General features: G+C 50.8%; 1 protein-coding gene across 1 annotated transcript; it reads left to right on the forward strand.

The window, feature by feature from the left end:
- The first annotated feature begins 340 nt into the window (after positions 1 to 340).
- LOC130143403 (olfactory receptor 14A16-like) lies at positions 341 to 1327 on the forward strand. Its single transcript, XM_056326088.1, has one exon. It carries the CDS (start codon positions 386 to 388, stop codon positions 1325 to 1327), a length of 942 nt encoding a protein of 313 aa, XP_056182063.1. The 5' UTR covers positions 341 to 385.
- Positions 1328 to 23401: the final 22074 nt, after the last annotated feature.

The raw sequence follows: 23401 nt of genomic DNA on the forward strand, positions 1-23401 counted from the left end.
TAAAGCTCTCTTACAATGCCTTCACCCTTCCCGTTCCTTAGCACCGGCGCTGCAGACGCTGACCAGCCCTTCTGCCTTGGCACTGGTTTCAGAGGACAAAGTTAAACACCAGGACTGGTCCCTGCCCCCACCCACTGCTGCAGAGTGGGGCTGGCTGGTCAAGAGCCCGTGGGCAGATGCCCTGCTCTTCATCACCCACACGGCCAGCACCAAGCAGGGCTGCAGCCACACAGCTGCAGGAAGGTCTCCGAGAAAAGAGAGGGATGTCTGTGTGTGACGGGGGGATGGTCTGTGGGAAATGGCTTTGATTTTGCTTGCAGAAGTCTCCCCTAAATTATCGCTGTCTTTTTCTCCTGTGACAGGACCATATGCCCGGAGGCAGCAGATGTCCAACAGCAGCTCCATCACCCAGTTCCTCCTCCTGGCATTGGCAGACACGCGGGAGCTGCAGCTCTTGCACTTCTGGCTCTCCCTGGGCATCTACCTGGCCTTCCTCATGGCCAACGGCCTCATCATCACTGCTGTAGTATGTGACCACCACCTGCACACCCCCATGTACTTCTTCCTCCTCAACCTCTCCCTCCTCGACCTGGGCTCCATCTCCACCACTCTCCCCAAAGCCATGGCCAACTCCCTCTGGGACACCAGGGACATCTCCTACTCAGGATGTGCTGCACAGCTCTTCCTGATTGTCTTTTTCCTTTCAGCAGAGTGTTCTCTCCTCACCGTCATGGCCTATGACCGCTACGTGGCCATCTGCCAGCCCCTGCACTACGGGACCCTGCTGGGCAGCAGAGCTTGTGTCCACATGGCAGCAGCTGCCTGGGCCAGTGGGTTTCTCAACTCCCTCCTACAGACAGCAAATACTTTTTCACTGCCACTCTGCCAAGGCAATGCCCTGGGACAAGTCTTCTGTGAAATCCCACAGATCCTCAAGCTCTCCTGCTCACACACCTACCTCAGGGAAGTGGGGCTTATTGTGTCTAGTGTCTTAGTAGTGTTTGGGTGTTTCATTTTCATTATTCTGTCTTACATGCAGATCTTCAGGGCTGTGCTGAGGATCCCCTCTGAGCAGGGACGGCACAAAGCCTTTTCCACGTGCCTCCCTCACCTGGCCGTGATCTCCCTCTTTCTCAGCACTGGCATGTTTGCCCACCTGAAGCCCCCCTCCATCTCCTCCCCATCCCTGGACCTGGTGGTGTCAGTTCTGTACTCGGTGGTGCCTCCAGCACTGAACCCCCTCATCTACAGCATGAGGAACCAGGAGCTGAAGGGTGCAATGTGCAAAATGATAACTGGATGTTCTTCTGAAGGAATAAAATTATGAATAAAATTTATAATGTAGTTCATCACAGACCCAGACTGTCTTCTGAATTTGTTGTAGTTGCTCATGGTATTTCATTTCTGACAAAGGTATCGTCCCCATTCTAATTCCTTCTGTGATTTTCTTTTCTGAAGGTGCCCTGCTCTCTCTTCATCTAACAAAGCCAAAGGGCCATTAGGCAACTTTATTTTTGCTGGGATTCTTCCTTCCAAGGCCTTTCTGGAGCTGCAGGGACTGTTCCTGTGTCCACAGACGGAGGGGAAAAGGTTTCTGGCATGGCAGCAGTACCAGGGAACACCAGCCCTTGGCTCTCCAGTGCTGTCCTCCTTCCACTTCCACACTCTCCTTCTGACCCCATGCCTTGGTGTAAGGCCTGAGTGCTCTGGCAGCTTGGTCACCGCCGTGCTGCGTGGCAGTCCTGTGAGCGCAGGCAGGGGCAGGCAACGGGCACTCTGTGACGGTGCTGGCCTCCATAATATGTTCTGGATTTGTGGAGACCACCTGAATGCAGCACTGCAACGTGCTTCCTTGAACCGAGGTCCCCGTGCCCGTTGCTCATGACGAGGGCCATCTCCGCGAGGTGCCGAGCAGGGCGTGACACCCCCGGGCTGAGGTGCTGCCAGCCTCTGGCAGGGGCAGCAGGAGGCCAGGCAGTCACTGTGCCTGCTGCAGTGCTCTGCCTCCGCACGTGCCAGGGATGGGCTCGTGCCTCTGAGCACCCCTGTGCGCGTGAGGCTGGGGTTCAACCACGGCAGCAGTGCATGAGGCCAGCTGAGGTGGGGACACCTCCCAGCGCCTGGCCGTTCCTGTGTGTGACTGCAGGAACAAAGGCCACTGTCCCAGGGAGATTCATCTCACCCGCCTTGGGCAGGCTCATTGCAAGTGCCTCGGTCTGATCACGGCACCCTTTCTGGATGGTGCCCTCAAATGTGTCCGAGCAATCAGGGAGGTTCTGGGGTCCTGGGAAAAGGCAGACATCCAGCCTTTGTTCAGGAAAAGCAAGAAGGACAACTGGGAGAAATACAGGCTGGTCATCCTCACCGTAGTGTCTGGGGAAATGACGGTGGAAATACTCCTGCAGCCATTTCCAGGTAACTGTGGGACATCAAAGGGGTTGCTGCACCCATACGTATTGAGGCAAGAAGGGGATGGTTTGTACCTGGACCTTTGCAAGGGTTTTGACTTTTTCTCCTGCACTTTCTGTATAGGCAGATGGGTGACTTCTGGAGTGAAGAAATGGAGGATACTGTGGGGGGAAGTTGGCTGGGGGCTTGTGGCTATCTCTCGAGCTAGCTCAACAGCGTCAGGGAGCGAAACCCGACCTTGGGAGAGAGACACAGTTATGCCTGTTGGAAGGAAGCCATGGGAGCAAGAGGAGAAACTTGAAGCTAGGGAGTGGTCTGCAGAGCTTGTGGCCTTGTAGATAAAGGGAGTTGCTGAGCTGCTGTGTCTGTAATAAAAAAAGAGCCCAGAGTGGAAAATTGCTGAGCACAATTAAAGGCTGACACGTCAGCCCCCTGCAAAGGTATAAAAGGCTTGCTTGATTATTGATTAATAAAGTGTCTTCGAGGTGTCTTTGAGTGTCTTCGTGCCTTCGATCCTCTCCCAGAGTCGGTGCATCATACGCCACAGGGGCTCAAGACCAAATGTCACCAGTGGTCAAGTCCTCCTGGTGGCCACTGACTAGTGGCATCTTCCAGTGCAAGCAGTTGGGCCAACTGTGTTGAATGTCTTTATTGTCTCCCAGTACAAGTTGACAAAGTGGCTTTCCAGACCCTTCTGTGGATGATGCCAAAGTGGGCAGAGCCCTTGAGAGATGCCATCCAGTTCACCCTGCCTTGAGCAGGACAGCTGGACAAGGGCATTTACAGGGGCCTCTCCCAACCTGAGATATTCTAGGACTCATTGACTCACTTCCCTGGAGAGCTCAGCTGGGATGGGATAGCAGGGGGAAGAAGGGAAAACAGAGGCGCAGAAGCAGAGACGATACATGGTCCAGTAGAAACAAAGCAGTTCCCCTGAGGACTGTTCTTCCACCCAAATGGTAGGTAGGAAATCCATGAGATAAATTGGCTGAGAGAAGCTTCCCTTCATCTGCTGGGTGCTGGGCCACGGGGAGGGTGACGGCTGAGGACGGTATCTCGTGGTCAGTTGTGTCTCAGGGACTCACATTCCAGCAGGAAGCCAATGGCTGTGACGGGGGCAGTGAGGCCAGTTCTGCCTGCGGAGGGGACAGGCCACCAGCAGCAATGTGCCTGGGAAAGGGGCGGTGAGGTCGCCTCTGCCTGACACAGCGCGTAGGGCAGCCCCTGACTCATGGCTGGGACACGTGCTGTTAAGCTCCATCTGCCCGTGTCTCGGGCAGGCCAGCAGAACCAAGGGGCTTCTTTCTTGCTTGTCACGTCGCTGCTGCCTGAGGACATGACTGCACCGCAGCAGGCACACGGCTTGCTCGTGTCTATGCGAGAAGCTGAAAGGCTCGCAGCCTTGGAAGAGCGCGGTGAGGCCGTGGCATGGTCAGGGGAAAGGCCACAAGGAGGGTGACGGGTCGGGATGCCCGCCTGAAGGGTGGTTTCCCAGGTGGTGGAGCTTTCCTTGGAGGTAGGGAAGAGCAGGAGGGAGAAGCACTGCCACCCAGTGCAGCTGGGAAAGTGGAGACTGGAGGTCAGGAGGAGGAAATGTCACTCAGGGGCTTGTGCCGTGGTGGGAGACGTCGCCCAGAAGGAGTGTGAGATCAGTCCATGTCTGTGTTTGCAGGCACAGCGTGTGAGGGTGGGCAGACATCAGTGCATGTGCGGCAAGGGCAGGGTGAGAGCACGGTGGGGAAGCCAGATGGGTGCCTGCAGCCTGCCGGGGAAAAGCAGCAGCCGTGGGACAGCGTAGGACAACGTGAGATGGAAGGCAAAGGGCACGGGCAAGGCTGGAAGTCACCAAGAGAACCCAAGGGCTGTCCCCTTGCGTACGGCCATTGTCTCTGCCACCAAGGCCTATGAGAAGACGAGTTGTCCTCTGGCCCTGGGGCCTCATGGCCTCCTTGTGACCACTTGCACTGAATTCTTCTCCCTTGAGTGATACTGCCCTGTGAAAGTTCCCAGCATTGGCCACAGCCTGCCAGTCTGAGGCCTGGCACCTGCACTCTGCTGCTCTCCTGCCTCACCGCCCCTGGGACATGAGATTCCATAATTCCTTTGCTGCTGGAGCCAAGGTGGACAGGGGTGACACAGGGTTTCAGATCCAGCTGACCATCACAGCTGTTGGCTCATCTGGCAGCGGTGCTAAAACGCTGATGTAAAGAACCTGCATTCACCTAAAGGAACATTGTCACTGTGCTGTCCTGGAAATTTCGGGGTCGGTGGGTTGACCATTGGCCTCCATGAGCCCACCAAGCCTCTCCCTCATGGCCCACCCTCCTTCTTCACTCACTTGGTGTTTGTAGGGCTGTTTCCGTGCCCTGATTCTCACTTTTTCTCTCCTACAAATGCTGCACACTGTGTTATGTCCTTTCTTCCATTGGTTTTTCACAGAGGTGCCGCTAGAATTGCTTATGAGCTCAGGGAGGTAGCAGGTCCATTTCAGAGCCAGCTGAACGTGGCTTTCTTGGCCATGGGGCCAACTCTTGACCTCTTCTCACCTTTGTCAGCCCTACAAACCCCATGACCACTCCCAAACCCTTGCCATGTAAACCCACAGGGTTATAAAAGTCCCCAGTAAGATGTGAGGTCATTGATCCTAAGGCTTCCTCACGCTGGTTAAGTAAGAGTTTGGCCCCTTGCTCTCCCTGATTTAGGTTCTTTATGGCAGAGAAGAGACGCATTGGACCTCAGCCGTGGCACCACGGCCAAGATCAAACATGTAACAAAAACAGCGGGTACCAAGTACCCAAAGCCCAATGTCTGCTAAATTTTGCTGCAGAGCATACTGGGGTGGTTGGCAGGTGGCACTGTTAACGGTGAAATGAAATGTCCCTAAGGAGAGAAAACCCAGCTCTCCTCAAGACCAGAGGGACAAAGGGCTGGACTGTGCAGTGGTGGCAGGAGAGGACATGTCTGTCTGTGTTGCCTCTGCAGCCCCAGAGGACCTGTGGTGCAGGTGAACCTCATGTCCAGGGAGGACAAAGTGCTTTGGAAAGTGTCCTTGGCTATGGACATCTCGTGATCCAGGAACACTGTGAAAATCGTTGGTCTGTTTCTCTAATGCATCACCCCGGGGTGAATGTCAGAAGTCCTGGCTAAGTAGGGAGTCACCAGAAGCCTGGGGGTTAGTCAAAGTGGTGCCCACCTACAAGAAGCGTAGAAAAGAGGATACTTCCTAGGACTGTCAACCTGATCTTAGTGCCAGGGAAGGTTGTGGAGCTGATCCTCCTGAGCAACATACAACAGCAAACACAGGACAACCAGGAGGTCAAGACCACCCAGCATGGGTTTGTGAAAGGCAGGTCCTACTTGATGAATCTGATCTCCTTCTGGGACAAGGTGACCTGCCACACCTTGAACACTGTGTTTCTGTTTTGGACCCCTCACTTCAAGAGAAATGTTGAGGTGCTGGAGCATGTCCAGAGAAGGGCAACAAGGCTGGTGAAGGGTCTGGAGCCCCAGTCTGTTGTAGAGCAGCAGAGGGGACTTGGCTTGTTCAGTCTGGAGAGGAGGAGGCTCAGGGGGGACCTTACTGCTCTCTAGAAGTACCTGAAAGGAGGTTGTAGATGGGTGGGGGTAGGTCTCTTCTCCTAAATAACAAGTCACAGGACAAGAGGCAACAGCCTCAAGTTAGACCAGGAGAGGTTCAGATTGGATATGAGGAAAAACATCTTCACTGCAAGGGTGGTCAAGCATTGGAACAGGCTGCCCAGGGAGCTGGGGGAATCACCCACTACCTCTGAAGGCTGAAGGTGAAGAAGGAGGACAGCGCTCTTGCTTCAGTTCATTGCTTCCTGTGCTCCTGCCTTGTACCACAGTGAGTACTTGGAAACCTTGCCATAGGCAACGCAAGGCTCTTACATCCTCCCACAAAAGCCCTCCATTCTCCAGGGTGGACCAGCCCAGCTCCCTCAGCCTGATCTACCAGGGCCCGTGCTCCAGCCTTGACCTTCTCTGTGATTCTTTACTGAAATGGCTCCAGCGTGCCAGTGTCTCTCTGCTATTGCGGAGCACCAGTGCTAGACAAGTACTCTAGATGTGGTGAAACAAGTGGGAAGCAGAGGGGGGGAATGACTTGCCGTGGCTGTGCTCCTGGTCATACAGCCCAGGAGGCTGTTGGTCACCTTTCCTGGTGGCTCCTAGTTTGCCTAATGCAAACCAAGGGCCCAGCCAGGCAGTCCCTGCCCTGAGTCATCGCAGGGCCTCGGTCCACTTTAGGGGCAGGACTTTCAATTTGTCCTTCTTGGGTATCACGAGATTCACGGGTGCTTCCAGTCAAGAGGAAGTTCCTCCAGTCTCTAGGACCTTCCAGTGGGGATGGAGAATGGCCTCACTGGGACATCGGCCTGCTCACACAGCTCCCTGGGATGCCGCCCCTCCACCTCCCTGGAGTGGGAAGCATTGAATTTGGTCAAATGACTCCTGACACGATCCCCATCCACACTTGGCTGGTTCCCTCCAGAGTCCTGCCTTCAGGCACAAAGCTTTGGGACACGATGCTGGGGAAGACTAAGGCAAAGAGGACCTGGAGGATGTTCAGATTTATCTAGACCTGCTCTTACTAAGCTCAGCAGTGGCCACACAGGGGCGTAGTTTATTTCTTAAACTGTTCTGCAAGTAGTGACAGATCCTCTTGATGCCCTTGAACATCTTGCAAGACCCCATACGAAGCAGGCTTTGGCTTCCCTGAAGACATCCCTATTTCTAAATTCCTCTTTGAGCCCTTGCATCCACCTCCAGGATGCTTCCTTTTCTCTCTGGAGATTCTTGAGGAATTCCTTCTTTAGCCAAGGATCTCTCTTGGCATGTCTGCTTGATTTCCTGCTCCTCGGTATGGACAGTTCTGCTTGGAAAATGCTTTCCTGAATGACCAGCCGTACACAGCTCTGCTGTCCTTGAGTGCTGCTGCCCATGGGACTACCGCTACAAGTCCCCTGAAGAGGCTAAAGTCTTCTCCCCCTATTTCATGAGCACTACAGCCAGGGCTGACACTGGTTTTCACATCCCTCAGCAGCACTGCCTGTTTGGCAAGGACCAGATTCAGGTGAGCGTCACCTTTGTTGGCCTGACACCTGTGCAAAGAATTTGTCTCAAGAGACCCCCGACACCAGCTGGATAGGGTGTATCCTGCTGTGCTCCCCTTCCAGAAAGCGTCAGGGTCATGAAGTCCCCAATAAGAGCTGGGATCACGGACCTGCAGACTTCCTTGGCTTGCTTAGATAAGCCTTTCTCCACTGCCGTACCCTGAGTGCGGGTGCTGTGTCTCCCACCAGGATGGCACACTAACCGGCCTCTCGCTGACACTCTCCTGCAAGGGCTCACCCAACCTGCTGCACACCCCGGAGAGGAGATCCGCACGTGCCACAAGTGCCTGCACACGGAGGGCATCCCCTCCTCAGCTTCCTGGCCTGTCCCTCGTGAAAAGCCCACACCTTCCCCTGCCACACCACTGTGGCCTGTCCCACCACCCGTCATGATTTATTTCATCAATATCATGATTTACTCCATCAATATCCAGCACGATGACAGCATGTGGAAGTCCAGCTCCTCCTGCCTGAGCCCCAGGCCCAAGCCATCGGTGCGCTTTTGGGCTGCAGCACCTCAGCCGTAGCACTGGGGCCAAGCTCAGGCTTCTCTCGGGCAAAGCTGGTACCAAGCGCCCCCGAGCCAGCGTGTGCCCGTGCTGTGCTGGAGACCAGAGACCCGCTGGAGTGGGTGGCGGTGGCAATCTAAGCACGCCAGCAGAGGAAGCCCTGCCCTCTGCAAGGCCAGAAAAGCAGTGCTGGGCTCTGCAGCCCTGGCAGAAGAAGGCTTGGCTAGCTGCAGTGCTGCTGAGGCCCCTGAAGGCCTGTGGGGGAGGGGAGGCTGACCTCCAGGAGGACATGGTGCTGCTGAAAATGTGCTTCAGTTTGCATATGCTGTGATCCAGGAACACTGTGAGAACCATGCACTGGTTCTTTGATGGTATCTTCACGGGGCTGAGCAAAGGATTGCTGGAATAAGTACCAGGGGAGTGTGGGAGTAGCCAGGTGATTGGAACCCCCACTGTGATGGGCTTCCTGTTCATGGACCAGCTGGATGAACTTGGGTCAGACCGTGACGCACTGCAGGGCTGGCATTCAGTTGCTGGTTGACAGAAACCAAATCTACCTGAGGTGCCACCTGGGCTTCCTCAAAGGAACCATATTCCTGACAATAAAGATTGGGATGCCCACGTTTTTATGTTGCAGAAGGAAGCCGAGCTACAGCAGATACCAGAAGCAGTTACAAATGCTGCAATACCTCTTGTATGGGCTTCAGGAACACCAGGGCAACCCCAAGCAGGGGAACCAGTAATCATCCAGCGGAAGCCAAATGGCAGACCAGCAAGTCAAAAGCTGTACCCAGTTAAACTACAAGTCAGGAAAGGGTTGGAGTCCTTAACTGAACAGATCACAGATTTTGGGTTACTAAGAGAATGCCAATCAGAACATAACACTCCAGTATTACCTGTCAGGAAGCCAAATTCAGAAGAATATAAACTGGTGCAAGATTCACGAGCTATAAATGCAACTGTGCAAGATGTCCATGAGGCAGTAGCACACCCATATGCCCTCCTGACCACCCTGAAGGAGAATGAGGAATGGTTTACTGTATGAGATGTGAAGATGCGTTCTTCTGCCTTGTGCTGGCTGCTGCCAGTCACCAATCGGTTGGTTTCAAATGGGAAAGCCCTGAAACTGGTCGAGAAACCCAGCTGTGCAGGGCTGTATGACTGCAAGGAGTTAAAAATAGCCCTACAGTCTTTGGAAATCAATTAGCCAGGGAGTTGGAAAGCTGGCAAAAGAGGTAGGAAAATGTCGCCTTGCTGCAATAGGTAGGTGACATACTGCTAGCAACCAGCAGTAAAGAAGATTCTATAACAAGGACCTGCTAAACTTTGGGGGCTAGCAGGGTACAAAGTACCCTGGGAAAAGGCAGAGACCACCCCAGAAGAAGCAACCAGTTGGGGATTTACAATTTGCCTGGGCCAGCAGAGTCTTGGAGCTGGAGGAAAAGGGCCATTTGTCAAATCCCAGAACCCAAATGAAAACAAGAGCTCAGAGCATCCCTGGGAATGGCCGGGTGGTGTCACTTAGGGATAATGAATTTGGGACTCATTGCCAAACTTCTATATGAAGGTGTTGGAGGAAAGGGAAACCTCCTTGTCTGGACTCAGGAGTGCAGAGATGCATTTATGGAATGGAAACGGACTGGAATGAGTGCTCCAGCTCAAGGCCTCCCAAATCTAGAAAACCCATTGGAACTCTTTGTGCATGAAAGGTGACACGTTGCCTTAGGAGTGTTGGCCCAGAGCCTGGAACCATGGAGCAGAGCCGTGGGGAGCTTTTCCAAACAGCTGGACAGTGTCAGTAAAGGACGGCCAACCTGTCCGCGCACGGTGGCAGCTACAGTATTACCGATGCAAGAGGCCCAGGAACTGACACCTGGGCAAAAATGACATGATCTCGGTGGAAAAGAAGAAGTAACTCATGATTGTTTAAAGACAATGGCAGAGGTATATTCTAGCCGAGTGGAATTAAAGGGCACGCCAACAGAAAATGGAGGCTGGGACTTATTTGTAGGTGGTAGTAGTTTTGTGCGAAATGGGACCCAAAGAGCAGGACATGTGGTGGTAACTATCAGAGAGAGAAGAGAAGCCAAAGCCCTCTCATCTGACACGTGGGCCCAAGAGGCAGAACTCACAGCCTCACTAAGGGCACTGGGATTATTATCAACAGACAAGGCTTTCTTAATGTATGGACATATTTGAAATTTGCCTTTGGAACAGACCATGCCGATGGGGCTGTTGGAAAGAAAGAAAGAAAGAGGACTCTGAACCTCTCAAGGATCCCCAGCCAAATTATGAGGCAAAGACCCCACAATCATTTCAGGTGACCAGTTGACCCAGGGTGCTGGCAATTTTGCATTGTAAAGTGCAGCACCTTGGAGATAGCTCGGTGCATATAGGACAGCAAGTGGCAGATCAAGCAAGGAAAGAAGCAGCTGGAAGTCAAATATTGCTAGTCCTGCCAGAGAAACGGCAGAAATTAGGACCTAAGAGCCCACAGGATCCACCAGAAAACAATTAATTGGCTAATATACTGAAGCAACCCCAAATCATGGATGGCGGGTGACTCCTTCGCATCAACTAACATTTACAGAGGAAATTATGTGTGAATTGGTTAAAAGGAAGCACCAAGAAACTCCCTGGGGAATTGAGAAGATGGTAGTTGTTGACGCAGTAGGCTCAGGCACAAGTTATATGACCAATGTGATCAAGTTAGTGCCACGTTATTAATAGACTCACACCAATTTATACTCTACAGCTAAAAATGCACACACTACGCACGCTTTGTTATGTAAAAGGTGATCGGTTAAAACTACTCGTTCACATGCTCCCACCTCCCAAGTTGTTGGTCCCAGGGCGGTGCCAACACGCTGCTCCCCGCTTGTGCAGGCATCCTGTTTTTATCATCTTTCTGTCCAACTCTCTTACCTCTCTGTGAATACACAGTTTCTTTGTCTCCCTTGGCCTTGCACATGTCCTTCACAACACCTGCAGCTTGTTAGAGCTGCGGCCTGTTATCACAACCAAGTTATTCGGTCTGGGTTGCTCATAATATGCCCGTTTTCTTCCAGCCACTCCAGAAATCCCCCTTTTTGTTTTTGAGCAATCCAGACCCCATTCTGGACATCTGTTTAATTAACCCATTCATTATGCGTTGCAAACATTGAAACAAACAAGGAAGTAACAATATCAAAATCAAGAACACTATTACCACTACCAATGCTCCTTTAACTACAATCTGCAACCATCCCCTTAGCCCGAGGCTATTGAGCCGGTCAGAAAAAGGATCATGTCCTTCAGTAACATGCTTCATGTTCTCGTGCAGTGTTGCTAATTGCTGAGTTACGCTTTTTGAGTGATCAGACAAATTGGAACAACACATCCCTTTCAAAATCTTCACAGCCATGTCCGTGTGCTAACAATAAAAAATCTATGGCAGCTCGATTCTTCAAAGTAGTATGTCTAACACCCTCTACATCAGTAAGTAGCTCACTTACCATTCATGAAGTCAAATTAAATTGTTTCTGACCCCAGCATGCTAATCTATGTATATTTTTTGCATTCATGGCTGCCATTCCTCCTGGAAGAAAAATAGATGTGGCTATAGCAGTGCTACTGATGGCAGCTGTACATTGTCGTTACATGTATCATCAAAAGTTCAAATAGGTCTCCCATGATCCCTACTGACATTTAATAAATCTTTCACGTGAGGAGCAAACAACGTTAACCGTCCAAGGTAACAAGGCACACCAACAGGTCGCATGGGAATACGGGGCCATGCTCTGTCTCCCCAAACCAGAAACACTCCTGGAGGAAGTTTAAAACCCCCTGTGGTGCTTACATGTAACCTTCCGGCTCTCAAGTCACTCCAAAGGGAATGCCCTGTGACATTTAGATAACGTACATACCGGCCCTGCTCCCCTTGCCTTGTAAACCAACTATGCCGCGGTTTATCAAACCAGATCACTCCTGTACCATTCACTGGTTGGAGCTGTGGTGACATGCTTTTACAACCTGGCATTGCGGTTGCAGTAACATTATCATATTGGACAGGCACAATGCTAGCCAGTAAGTCTAACTCCTGTAAAGGTAACTGATGTAATTGATTTAAATTTTCAATGACTGCTTTCTGCCAAGCTGCGCCACGCATAGAGGGCCAAACATATCTGCTGTTTGGGCTTAAACAAGAACCGCTTTCTCTGTTAGCCAGGTTTACGCTCCGTGGATTCCAATACCCATCAAAGTCGGTTTCATTCTCCTGCAAAGGCATACCAATCACACAGGTTCAAAAAGGGTTATCTGCTTGTTGCAAGCTCAGACAAAAATCTGTTACCCCAGCTGAATTTGCCCATGTTAGCCAAATATTCGTTCTGGGTAAAACGTCAAAAATCCCCTCACTACCTGGTGGAAAACAAATCAACATAGCTGTGCTCTACGTCTGAGGTGTTGCCATCATTTTACCTCCTTTTCCCAGCTGCTCCAATGCACCTGCAAGCTTCGAGGAATGTTTATTCTAATTCTACAAATCCTGTCAACTATCTTATTATTCTGATTAAGACACTGCAAAGCTAAGCGTCTTAAAAGCCGGAAACTAATTTCTGCTAAAAACCCTTCACCCAAGGTCCTTAATGTAGCTTAAAACCTCAAGAAAACTACTGTTATTCTCAAAGTATTCACGCTTGTCTTTCCATATTAACAGCACATTACCAATATGCTAACACACCTAGAAAGTCAGACAACTCGCTCCCTTCAGAACAAAACACAACCCGATCATTACATGAGTGACATTTAAACACGCTACCTCAATCACATGCACGTGCGACTCTCCAAGTCTTCTTGTCACACCACGTGCAATGTATGAAAACCCAAGGCTGACAGTTCAGACCACGCTCTCTACAAGCTGTGTCGTTTTTCTTGACCTGTTCTGAGCTGGGCAGCTGCGTTCACATGGGGTCAAGACCAAGTTCAGTCGATGCTGGTGTCGTTGAAGTGCCTCAGGACATAAGGCTACCATTGATATTGACCCATGCCCTGTAAAACATAAGAAATCAAACCTGATCCTCTACTTCAGCCGGATCCTCTACTTCAGCCGGATCCTGTACTTCTTTATTCTTAAGATCTCCTTGCCAGGGCCTCACCCAGCGACTCGGAATCCATCTAACACCGGTATCTGTAAAAACGCAAGCATTTCCTTGCCCCGTCATTTTTAGTTCCGCAGGTCCTTTCCATTCTCCTGTAGCGACATCTCGGTATTGACCAAAAACACTATTTCCACACTGGTTTACCCCAGATCTCAAACACAAACTATGCATTATTACTGGCGGTTCATTTCTGTCACCTGTAAACCATAAATAGTTCAATACGTATATCGCTTTTACAAGATGCTCTGCCGGACCCAGTACCTCTCCCCTTTTTGTTTTTGCAAAAGCGCTTTCAGTGTTTGATGTACTCATTCCACAATGGCCTGTCCCGTGGGAAAGTGTGGTATGCCTGCGATATGACATATACCCCAAAGCTGGCAAAAAAGAGTAAAGTTCCAAGAAGTGTAGGCCGGGCCATTATCAGGTTTGATTTGTGCAGGCACTCCAAGTGCCATAATGGCAGCATGCACATGTTTAATTACATGCCGTGCTGTTTCACCAGCTTGCGCCGTTGCTCAGAGCGCTAGGGAAAAGGTATCAATTGAAACATGCCCATATTTAAGCCTGCCAAACTCTGGGATACGAGTTACATCCATCTGCCAAAATTGTAGGGGTCGGAGTCCCCGAGGGTTCACCCCCAAACCAAGGCCAGCTCCTGCCTTCTGACAATCAGGACAGGACTGTACAATTTCCCTAGCATCAGCCACAGGAATGTGAAATTGCCTGGCCAACACTTTTGCTGACTGGTGAAAAAACTCATGTGATAACCTAGCTTGTTCAAAGGTTTTAACAACAGGACCTGTCCAGGCTGGAGCGACAAGCTGCTCAGCCCGAGCGTTACCTAACGCGAGACCTCCGTATTTCTGATGACTGCAAATATGCACAATAAAATATTCATCCCGATGCTGGTTCAAAAGCGTTAACAATTGTAACAACAGAGTAAACAATACAGGATTTCACACAGGTTTCACCATACTATGTTCCAAACGCTGTACCGTGCCCACAACATATAATGAGTCGGATACTACATTAACGGGTTCTCGAAACCAGTGCTGAAATGCCCAAGTAACAGCTCGGAGTTCTAAAGTCTGTAAAGAGTCTCCGGTCACCCCAGGGAGCAGTTTATGTTCCCAGGTTTCTCCTACTTTCCAGGTGACTGCAGCTTTCTGAGATTTTCACCCAGCATCAGTAAAAACAGTTATCCCTTTTAAAGGAACCTCCGATCGCAAAGGCAAATGTTCAATGCGCTGATGAGATCACAACGGCAAAAGTTTGTCCGAAGGGTAAGTGCTAGTGAGAGTTCCCAAAAAATCAGCAGCTGCTATTTGAAATTCTGTTGAAGCAGACAACGGCCAGTCCAAATAAAGTTGAGACACAGGTACATATGTAATAGTCGGCTCGAGGCCTGAGATATCTGCAATTCGCTGCCTCCCTTTGATAATAAGCTGTGAAAACAATTCAGGGTGTGTAACCACTGTCTTCCTGGGCTGGAAAGGGAGAAAAACCCATTTCAAAATTCGTAAATGCAGTTTCCCTTCTCCCAGCTGGATAATAATAATCCCTAATGGGTGTTCTCGCTCACCTCCTGAGTTAACTATCATCAACGAAAGAGCTTGGTTGTCTGGTCGACTGTGAGCATAAGTTGTTACCATCTTATTAGTGATCACCTGCAACGCCTGTTGCTGATCCTCATTCAATTGGCGGCGCTCCTGAGCCTGTGCAGATGTTCCCAGGAGCGGCATCAATGGTTTCAGATCATCGTTCGTAATTCCGCAGATATTACGAACCCACTGGACATCTCCCATTCATTTTTGCACATCAGACAATGTTTCTATTGCTGTGTCAATTTTCCCTTTCTGAGGTCGAATCATTCCATTTGTAATGATCCAGCCCAGGTACAACCATCTCCCTTTCTTCTGAATTTTCTCTGGGGCTATCTTCAACCCCCTTTTTCCAAGACTATGCGTGAGCTGACACAAAATTCAGCTGAGAAAACAGCTCAGAATCCAGCTGTTTTCCTGCAACCGAAATATCATCCATGTAAGGCTAGATAAGTAAATGAGGATACTGCTTACAAATGGGTTCTAAAGCCCAGGCAACAAACAATTGACACGTCGTAGGTGAGTTTTTCATTCCCTGCGGCAACACCACCCAGTGATATCTTTTCGCTGGCTCTGCTTTATTTATCGATGGCACTGTAAAAGCAAACCTTTCAGCATCCTGTGGATGTAAAGGAATTGTAAAGAAACAGTCTTTTGAATCGATAATCACCAAATCCCAATCCTCCGGTAGCATAACCGGAGAGGGTAGCCCGCGTTGTAAGGCGCCCATATCACACATAACGGCACTGGTTGCTCGTAGTCATGTAACAGCTGCCATTTCCCAGACTTCTTTGGGATTGTAAAAACTGGGGTGTTCCATGGACTAGGTGAAGGCACGATGTGCCCAGCATCTAATTGTTCCTGCACCAAATTATTGACAATCTGCAGCCGGTCTTGCTTTAGCGGCCACTGATCAATCCAAACTGGATCATCAGTTTTTCAGCTGATCTCTTCCAATTAGTGCCACAGGCAGGTGCATTATGTAGGGACATGTAGTTACTACCCTACCATCAGAGAACATAAATGCAATTACGCCTCTACTGATAAAGGTAGCTTGAGTCCCACCAACCCCTACAATGCCGGTACCCGCTGGCATTAGAGGCCACCGCCTAGACCACTTAAGAAAAGGTACAATCGTTACATCACCTCCACTGTCTATAATCATCTGCAATTTGCACACTTGTCCACTAGGGTGTCTCAGTTATGTTTCTTCCTCCGGTTTTCCCCGACTGATGTGCATGGCTAGCAAAACACCAGGCTGACCGGAGGATCCAATACCTTCTACAGCCCTTGTCTTTTGTTCTGCCTTAGGCACTTCTGCTTCAAAAGGAATTAATTGAGCAATTTTTGATCCCTCCTTAATAGTTATAGGGGGAGTTAGTGTGTAAACCATTATTTTAATCCGTCCTTCAATAGGTCCTGGGACTACAAAAATACCTTTCCTAGATACTGAAGAACATCCGATTAATAAGGCACTCACACCATGTCCCAAAGGTCCCACAAGATTTGAATCAACCAATTGAACTGTGGTGTCGGTAAGAGTAATAGCTACTGCTCTTGTCAGGTCCACTCTGGTGCTTCCGGAGGTGGCGGTGGAGCAGCGGTCCAAGCACCCTGGACTTGTGTCGTACCACAAGGGCGAGACGTGCTCCGTGTCTCGTTCCCCTTTTTCCGACAATCACTGGTGTTATGATTATCTTCCCAACACTGCACACACCATTTCTTTTGCTGTGAGCCTGGAACATGACATTGTGATTTAATATGTCCCATCCTGCCACAATTGAAACATCTCCTAGCTTGCCTCCCGTTACTATTTTTACCTTGCACAAGCGGCTTCACTGCAGCTCCTACCGCGGCAGCCATAAAGGCAGTTTTTTCCTGATCAATCAATCATTCTTTCTGCCACCTCCAACAGCTGGACAGCTGATGACCCACGTGGCAGGAGGCTTAAAGCTTTCTTAGTTCTCTCATTAGCATTATCATAAGCAAGCATATCAAGAAACTTTGCTTTCATATCCTCATTCAGATCAGGATTAATCATGAGAGCGGCATGCAGACTGTCTATAAATTTTGGGTAAGATTCTATAGGTCCCTGTTCTATCCCCGTAAATGCTGGTGCTATTTTGTCATGATGGAGGGCAAAAATCGTTTTCAGAGCTAGTTCCTGCATTAATCGTAACACCTTGGGTTGGAATCCCACTTGCCACTAAGGGTTAGCGAAGGGGCGGGCACCTGTAAAGCATTTGGGCATTCACTCCAAACAGCGGATCCCCCTGCTGACGTGGCATGGCCGCAGCAGCATGACTCGCTGCCTGCCAGCGTTGAAAAAACTGTATCTGCTGAGAAGCCGTTAACAAAGCTTGTGCAACCATACGCACATCATATGGAGTTAATAAATTTGCTGTGAAAATATGCTGAATTATTGAGTTAGTATATGGAGATTTAAACCCATATTGTGTTACCGCTAATTCCGCTTCTTTGATTACTTTCCAGTCTAAAGGTTCCCACTCGTTACCCTGTGGTGTTACTATCACAGCAAATGCCATCGGCCCAAATTGCCCCTCTATAATTGCATCCCAAATGACTCCCCACCATCGACGTGTTGGATTACAATTACCCCCCATGCCTCCCATTGGAACCAGCGGTGGTAACGGTCCCGCTGCTAATGTCTCCCCAGAGCCACTCTCCCCTCCTCCACCCTGTGAAAAAGGATTAATAGAGAAGGGAGATAGTGGCAGTGCTATAGGAGCAGGCTGTGCCAATTCTAGCATCCATGTCTCAAGTTGCTCCAATTTTTTCATGAGATCTTGCAGCTGTACATTCTCCAAACCACAGTGACATTCTGCAGATGCCGATTGGGGTGATGGAGGCGTGGACAGAGGCAGAGGTGGATAGAAGCTGTCCTCTGTCGAGACGTTATGCGTGCGTTCCGGGTATTTCTCTCTCCAACATGGACCGGGAGATTCAAGCGGTGGCAGATTCATTTCCTTTGGCTCTTGGCGCTTTAGCCGCACTGCTGCTACACACCATGCATCCCTGTCCTTTCTTTTGGCTTTTGGGAACGAGGCTCCCGAGAATGTCATAGCAGTAGCAGAGTCTTTTGCTCTAGCGCCTTCAACTTCTGCCGACAGGGCAGCAAAAGCAGAAGTGGTAGTTTGTCATTCTGCTTTCATCTCTTTCAGAGTTGCAGGAGCGGGCTGGAAACTAGGACCACGCGTGGCAATCAGTTAGCTGAGGGGAATGTGCTCGAGCTTGTCTAGACAACAATTAACATGATGAGGCATGTTTGCAGAGCACAGGGGAGCGGGAGACGGATGGCGCCAAGGAAAGGTAACACCTTGCGGTTAATTGCTGGTAGTTAACCACCAATCAGGGATTGCCTAGTATGCAAGGCTTAGCTTCAAGAACCAATTAGTTTAAAACGCGCAGCTTCTGAAAGTGTATAAAAACGCGTGCTTCTGTACAATAAATTGACATTTGCTTGCATCAAGCTGCGTCCCGTCTCTTCATTCGCCGCACAGAGTCTCTGGGATCAGCCTCCACACTGTGGAGAGCTTCCCCCTGCCTTTAGAGCCTGAGCTAATGTCCTCCCACAGTGCTGCACCAACCTTTTCCTAAGTGTCTAGTTCAAAGCCTGCACTCACGGATCGGATTCATCCACGCTGCCGAGCCCACGACAGCAACCTCTTCAGGCTTCCCTCATCACAAGATAACCCTCTCTGAGAGAGGATATGTTGGAGGAGCTTCACCACTGCTGCTTCCTCTTTGCTCAGCGTGGACCCCATCTCCTCCCCGACCGCTAACCTGATCGGGGCAAGATTCCAACGGCTGTGTGCACGCATCTTCCCATGCAATGGGGCAGCACCTGCTACGGCCAGCTTCTTCTGCCCCCTCAAAGCCACCTCTGTGCTCCAGCAAGCATGGACAAGAGGGTCCCTGTTCGGGCGCCACTTGTTGACGCAGTAGGCTCAGGCACAACTTATACGACCAATGTGATCAAGTTAGTGCCACGTTATTAATAGACTCACACCAATTTATACTCTACAGCTAAAAATGCACACACTACGCACGCTTTGTTATGTAAAAGGTGATCGGTTAAAACTACTCGTTCACACGCTCCCACCTCCCAAGTTGTTGGTCCCAGGGCGGTGCCAACACGCTGCTCCCCCCTTGTGCAGGCATCCTGTTTTTATCATCTTTCTGTCCAGCTCCCTTATCTCTCTGCGAATACACAGTTTCTTTGTCTCCCTTGGCCTTGCACATGTCCTTCACAACACCTGCAGCTTGTTAGAGCTGCGGCCTGTTATTACAACCAAGTTATTCGGTCTGGGTTGCTCATAATATGCCCGTTTTCTTCCAGCCACTCCACATTTTGGGTCTGACTCGACTTGCGTCGCCACAATTGGTTACCTCAACGTGCTGATGTGACCCCAATAAGGGGTATCATAAGGAGACCGTGAGACTGTGACCAGCGGGTTGCTGGGGAGATGGAGCCTGGTGAAGTGGAATAGCGCAACGGGACGGCTGCAAGGTCCTGGGAGACCCTGACACCAGAAAGGTGAGCCACCAGGGACATCACGCGGACAAATTTAAGGAAGATACCATGGTGCTGTCAGTGTGGAAGTTAAATGTTACAGAAGCATGGAACTACTTTAGATGGGCTGTGGTTAAGATGTATGTTATTGTGGGCCAAGAGACAAGGAGTAGAAGCATCCGCCATGACTGCTTTTAGTGTGTCGACCTGGGAGAATTTAGGATCGACACTGTTAGAAGCTGTGGCGAAAGGGGACAAAGAGGTGTCGGGGCTATGACTACATGGGCACTGCTTAGTGATGCTGGGGGGGGGGCTTGAAAAGTCAGCAAGACGTCAGTGGGGGTGTATCAGCCAGACCTCCCCTGGATCACCCTTCAGTCAACAGACAAGAGGGTGAGGTCGTGGGGGAGGGGTGAATCCAGGCCCCTTACCAGTCACCACTCCTCAATGTCCCAAAGCCCCCAGATCCGCCCAACAGTGTCGACCTATGTTCAGTAGTGATTCCGAGGATGAGGACGGCAAGCAGAAACCTCGGCGGACTGATCCCTGCCCCCCTGAGTCCCACCGACATTTATGGCAGCCCACATTCCCTCCTCCCCCAGCCTCTTCTCCCCTCCTGCCTGCCCCCTCTGCTCCTCCCCTGCCTACGCAGGGTGGAAATGCCAAAAATTGGGAATCATGTCCAGCTACGACAAGGTTATCAGTCAGAGGCAGTGATGAATGTGGTGGTGGTAGAAATCCAGTATCCAGTGTAATGGTAATGCCGCGTGGCCCTCGGCAATTTTGGCAGGCTCTAAAAGATGGGTTACAGAAAGAGGGAAACTGGAATTTAGTAGGACATACAGGTAGACCGCTCCTTGATGCTACTACTCCTTCCACTGTTGCACTGCATGCATGTCCTGTTATAACAGGAGACGTGGCTGCTGGTAATCCCAAGGTTCATACAGCACCTGCTTGGAAAATAGTGCAGGACTTGCAAAAACCTGTTTCTCAGTACGGGGTGAATTTGCCGGCTACAAAGCAATTGTTACATTTGCTTACCATGGACACTTGGACTCCTTTCGATATTTCTCAGGTGGCGCAGATCATTTTCCAACCTGTGCCACTAGCGGTCTTCCACGGCACATGGCGGGCAGCGGTGGAACAGCAAGGGCTGCAGAATATGAACCTTCCACAGGATGATCCCCGGGTTGGTAATGGGCCTGACGTGTTGATGGGTACTGGGCAGTATGCCAGCCCTCAACATCAGGCTCAGTGGTCCACCCTAGTGTTAGATCAAGTCCAAAATAACCAAGTCCATGTTAGTGTTTTTGATGCAGACTGTACAGGTCAAATATGTGCCTGAGTTTCTGCAACTGTGCCTCCTGGGAACATTCCAAAAAATACACGCCTTGCTCAGCTTGTGCCTTTTGAGAGTTTTGTTCCCCAAACAGAGCCTAGACAGCAGAGTGATGAAGGATTCACCTCCCCTGGAATACCCCAAGTGTCTTGGACACAAGAACCATCTCCACAAGGACCCAACATGACCTGCACTCTGGCGTTGTCGGGAGGCACTCCTGCACAAGTGAAGTTGAGCGGTCTTCTGGATACCCGAGCAGACGCAACTGTCATATCGAGAAAGGACTGGCCACCTCATTGGCCTTTGGTAAATAACGCAGCGGGAGATGTAGGTCGGGGGGGCGTGACTACAAGCTACTTGTCTGTAAAACCTATACAGATCAAAACACAAGAAGGACAGACTGCCTCCGTCCGGCCATACGTTACCACCACAGCACTCACTCTGTGGGGCCGAGATTGTCTAGGACAGTGGGGAGTTTGGATCACTACGGGTTTTTAACTGGGGCCACTGTACTGCAGGCAGTGAAACAGCCTCCCCTTGGTCTACTTGGCTGACCGACAGACCAGTATGGGTAGGTCAGTGGCCCCTGCCCCAGGAAAAGCTGTGTGCCCGGCATGAGTTACTTAAGGAAAAATTAAACATGGGCCACACTGAAGAGTCACATAGCCCATGGAACACCCCTGTACTTGTGATGAAAATGATTTCAGGTAAATGGCGATTGCTGCTTGACCTGCGTAAAGTCAATGCAGTGATGGCCCCTGTGGGGGCCTTGCAGCCGGGATTGCCGTCTGCCACCGTGATACCAATGGAGTGGGACATTGTAGTTATTGATCTGAAAGACTGGGTTTTTTACCATTCCTTTAGATCCAGAAGACAAAGCCAAGTTTGCCTTTACAGTAGCAACTAGAAATAACTCTGAGCCCACAAAAAGCTACCACTGGACTGTGCTGCCTCAAGGCACGAGAAACTCGACAAGCATTTGTCAGTGGTTTGTAGCCCAAGCCCTGAGCTCAGTGACAGACAAATACCAAGATGTTTACGGTTATCATGGCATGGATGACATTTTGCTAGCAGCACCATCAAAAGAGCTGCTGGAGACAGCTGAGAAGGATGCCAGGCACAGTTTAGCAGAGTTTGGGTTGATTGTAGCTCCTGAAAAAGTTCAGAGACAAGAGCCCTGGAAATAGCTGCGCATGAATGTGCTGAAGAGAACCATGTCTCCACAAGCTATCAAACTGAAACTGGACGTAAAGACCTTGAATGATGTCCAAAAGCTTTCAGGAATGCTGAATTGGCTACAGCCTTATTTAGGCCTTAGTAATGAACAAATGCCACCTCTGTTGCAACTTTGAAAAGGAGACACAGATCTTTTAGCCCCAAGGCCTTTAACGCCTGCAGCCTTGGCACTTGTGAAAGAAGTCAAACAGCTGATCTCTGCACGATGTGTTGCATATAGATCGCACGCTTCCTTTAAGTGCTTTTCTTTTAAAGGACCAATCTTCTCCTTATGCTATGTTGGCCCAGTGGAACCAGGCTTGGGAAGATCCACTGCATGCACTTGAATGGTTGGTTTTGCCTTTGCAAGTATAAGCAAAATAAAAGGGTTTTTTCTCAGTGCCCATGCCTGCAGGTTGGGCTCTCCTCCCAAAGCGAAGCTCAGGAACAAGCTGCAGGAATTCTTCCCTGAATAACATCTGTGAGCTTGGGTTCCCCATGGCTCAGGGGAGGAGGGCATGGGGCAACGCATTAGGGCATGGGCCTGTGTTGAGCCTTGGCGTGTGGGGGCCCAGTGCCCATGGGAATGGTGGGTGACCAAGAGGGATGTGCCTGGGACCATCTCCCTGGGCTTTCAGGCACCGCTGCCCTGCACAGCAGCACCGCCTGCTCAGGGCCATGCCTGAGACCACATCCCTGGGCAAGAGCAGGTGTCTCTGTGGATGCCCCAGCTGGGGCAGGCTGCTGTGTCCCTGGTGCAGCAGGAGGTGCCTGGGGAGCCCCCAGGCCAGCAGCCTGGTGCTGGGGACAGGGACTGGCCCCGAGGGGCTGCCAGGAGTGGGCAAGCAGGGTCCCTGTGAGAGAGGAGCAGCAGACAGAGGGAGGCAATGGCCTCTGTGTCCTCATGCCATGGCTGGTGCCAGCCCTGGGGCTGACTGGCAGGAGGAGACCCCTCTCTGCCCACCAGCATCTCCTGTGCCCTTGTGATGGTCTATGGCCATGGGGTGAGTGCCCAGAGCTCTGCAGCCCCCTTTGGGTGGGCACTTGCATGGGGCCAGCCCAGCGTGGGCTGCTGTGTCTGCCTGGGCTGGGGAGAGGGCAGGGGAGGTGGGCAGAGCTGGGGGGGGGGCTGGGCTGGGAAGGGCCAGGGAGAGGGAAACACCAGTGAGAGCTCAGCTGTGTGGGTGTGCAGGGTGGGGGCACACAGCAGGGTGTCCTGGTGCAGACCCAGGGGTCATGGTGAAGCAAGCAAGGCACCAAAGGAGCGGGACTGAGGGGCCAGATCTGTGCCGTGTTCCCTGCACACCCTCAGAAAGCTGCAGAAGGGAAATTTTCCCCACAAATTCCCAAAAATGCTCATTTCCAAGCCTGGTCATATACCCCAGCCCTCATTAGGGACCACTGCTGCATGGCCACCTCTGTCCTCCTCCGTTGCCCAGTGATACCCAACTCCATCACCATTTCTAAATATAAAGGGAGCCACTTTCCTACTGACACTTGTTACACACAAGTCCCATAGCTCTT

This window comes from Falco biarmicus, unplaced genomic scaffold (genome assembly GCF_023638135.1).
Source record: "Falco biarmicus isolate bFalBia1 unplaced genomic scaffold, bFalBia1.pri scaffold_27, whole genome shotgun sequence".
Classification (NCBI taxonomy): Eukaryota; Metazoa; Chordata; class Aves; order Falconiformes; family Falconidae; genus Falco; species Falco biarmicus.

Excerpts from the sequence above, each read along its gene's own strand:
- LOC130143403 (XM_056326088.1), top strand. The coding sequence starts at position 386 with ATGTCCAACAGCAGCTCCATCACCCAGTTCCTCCTCCTGGCATTGGCA.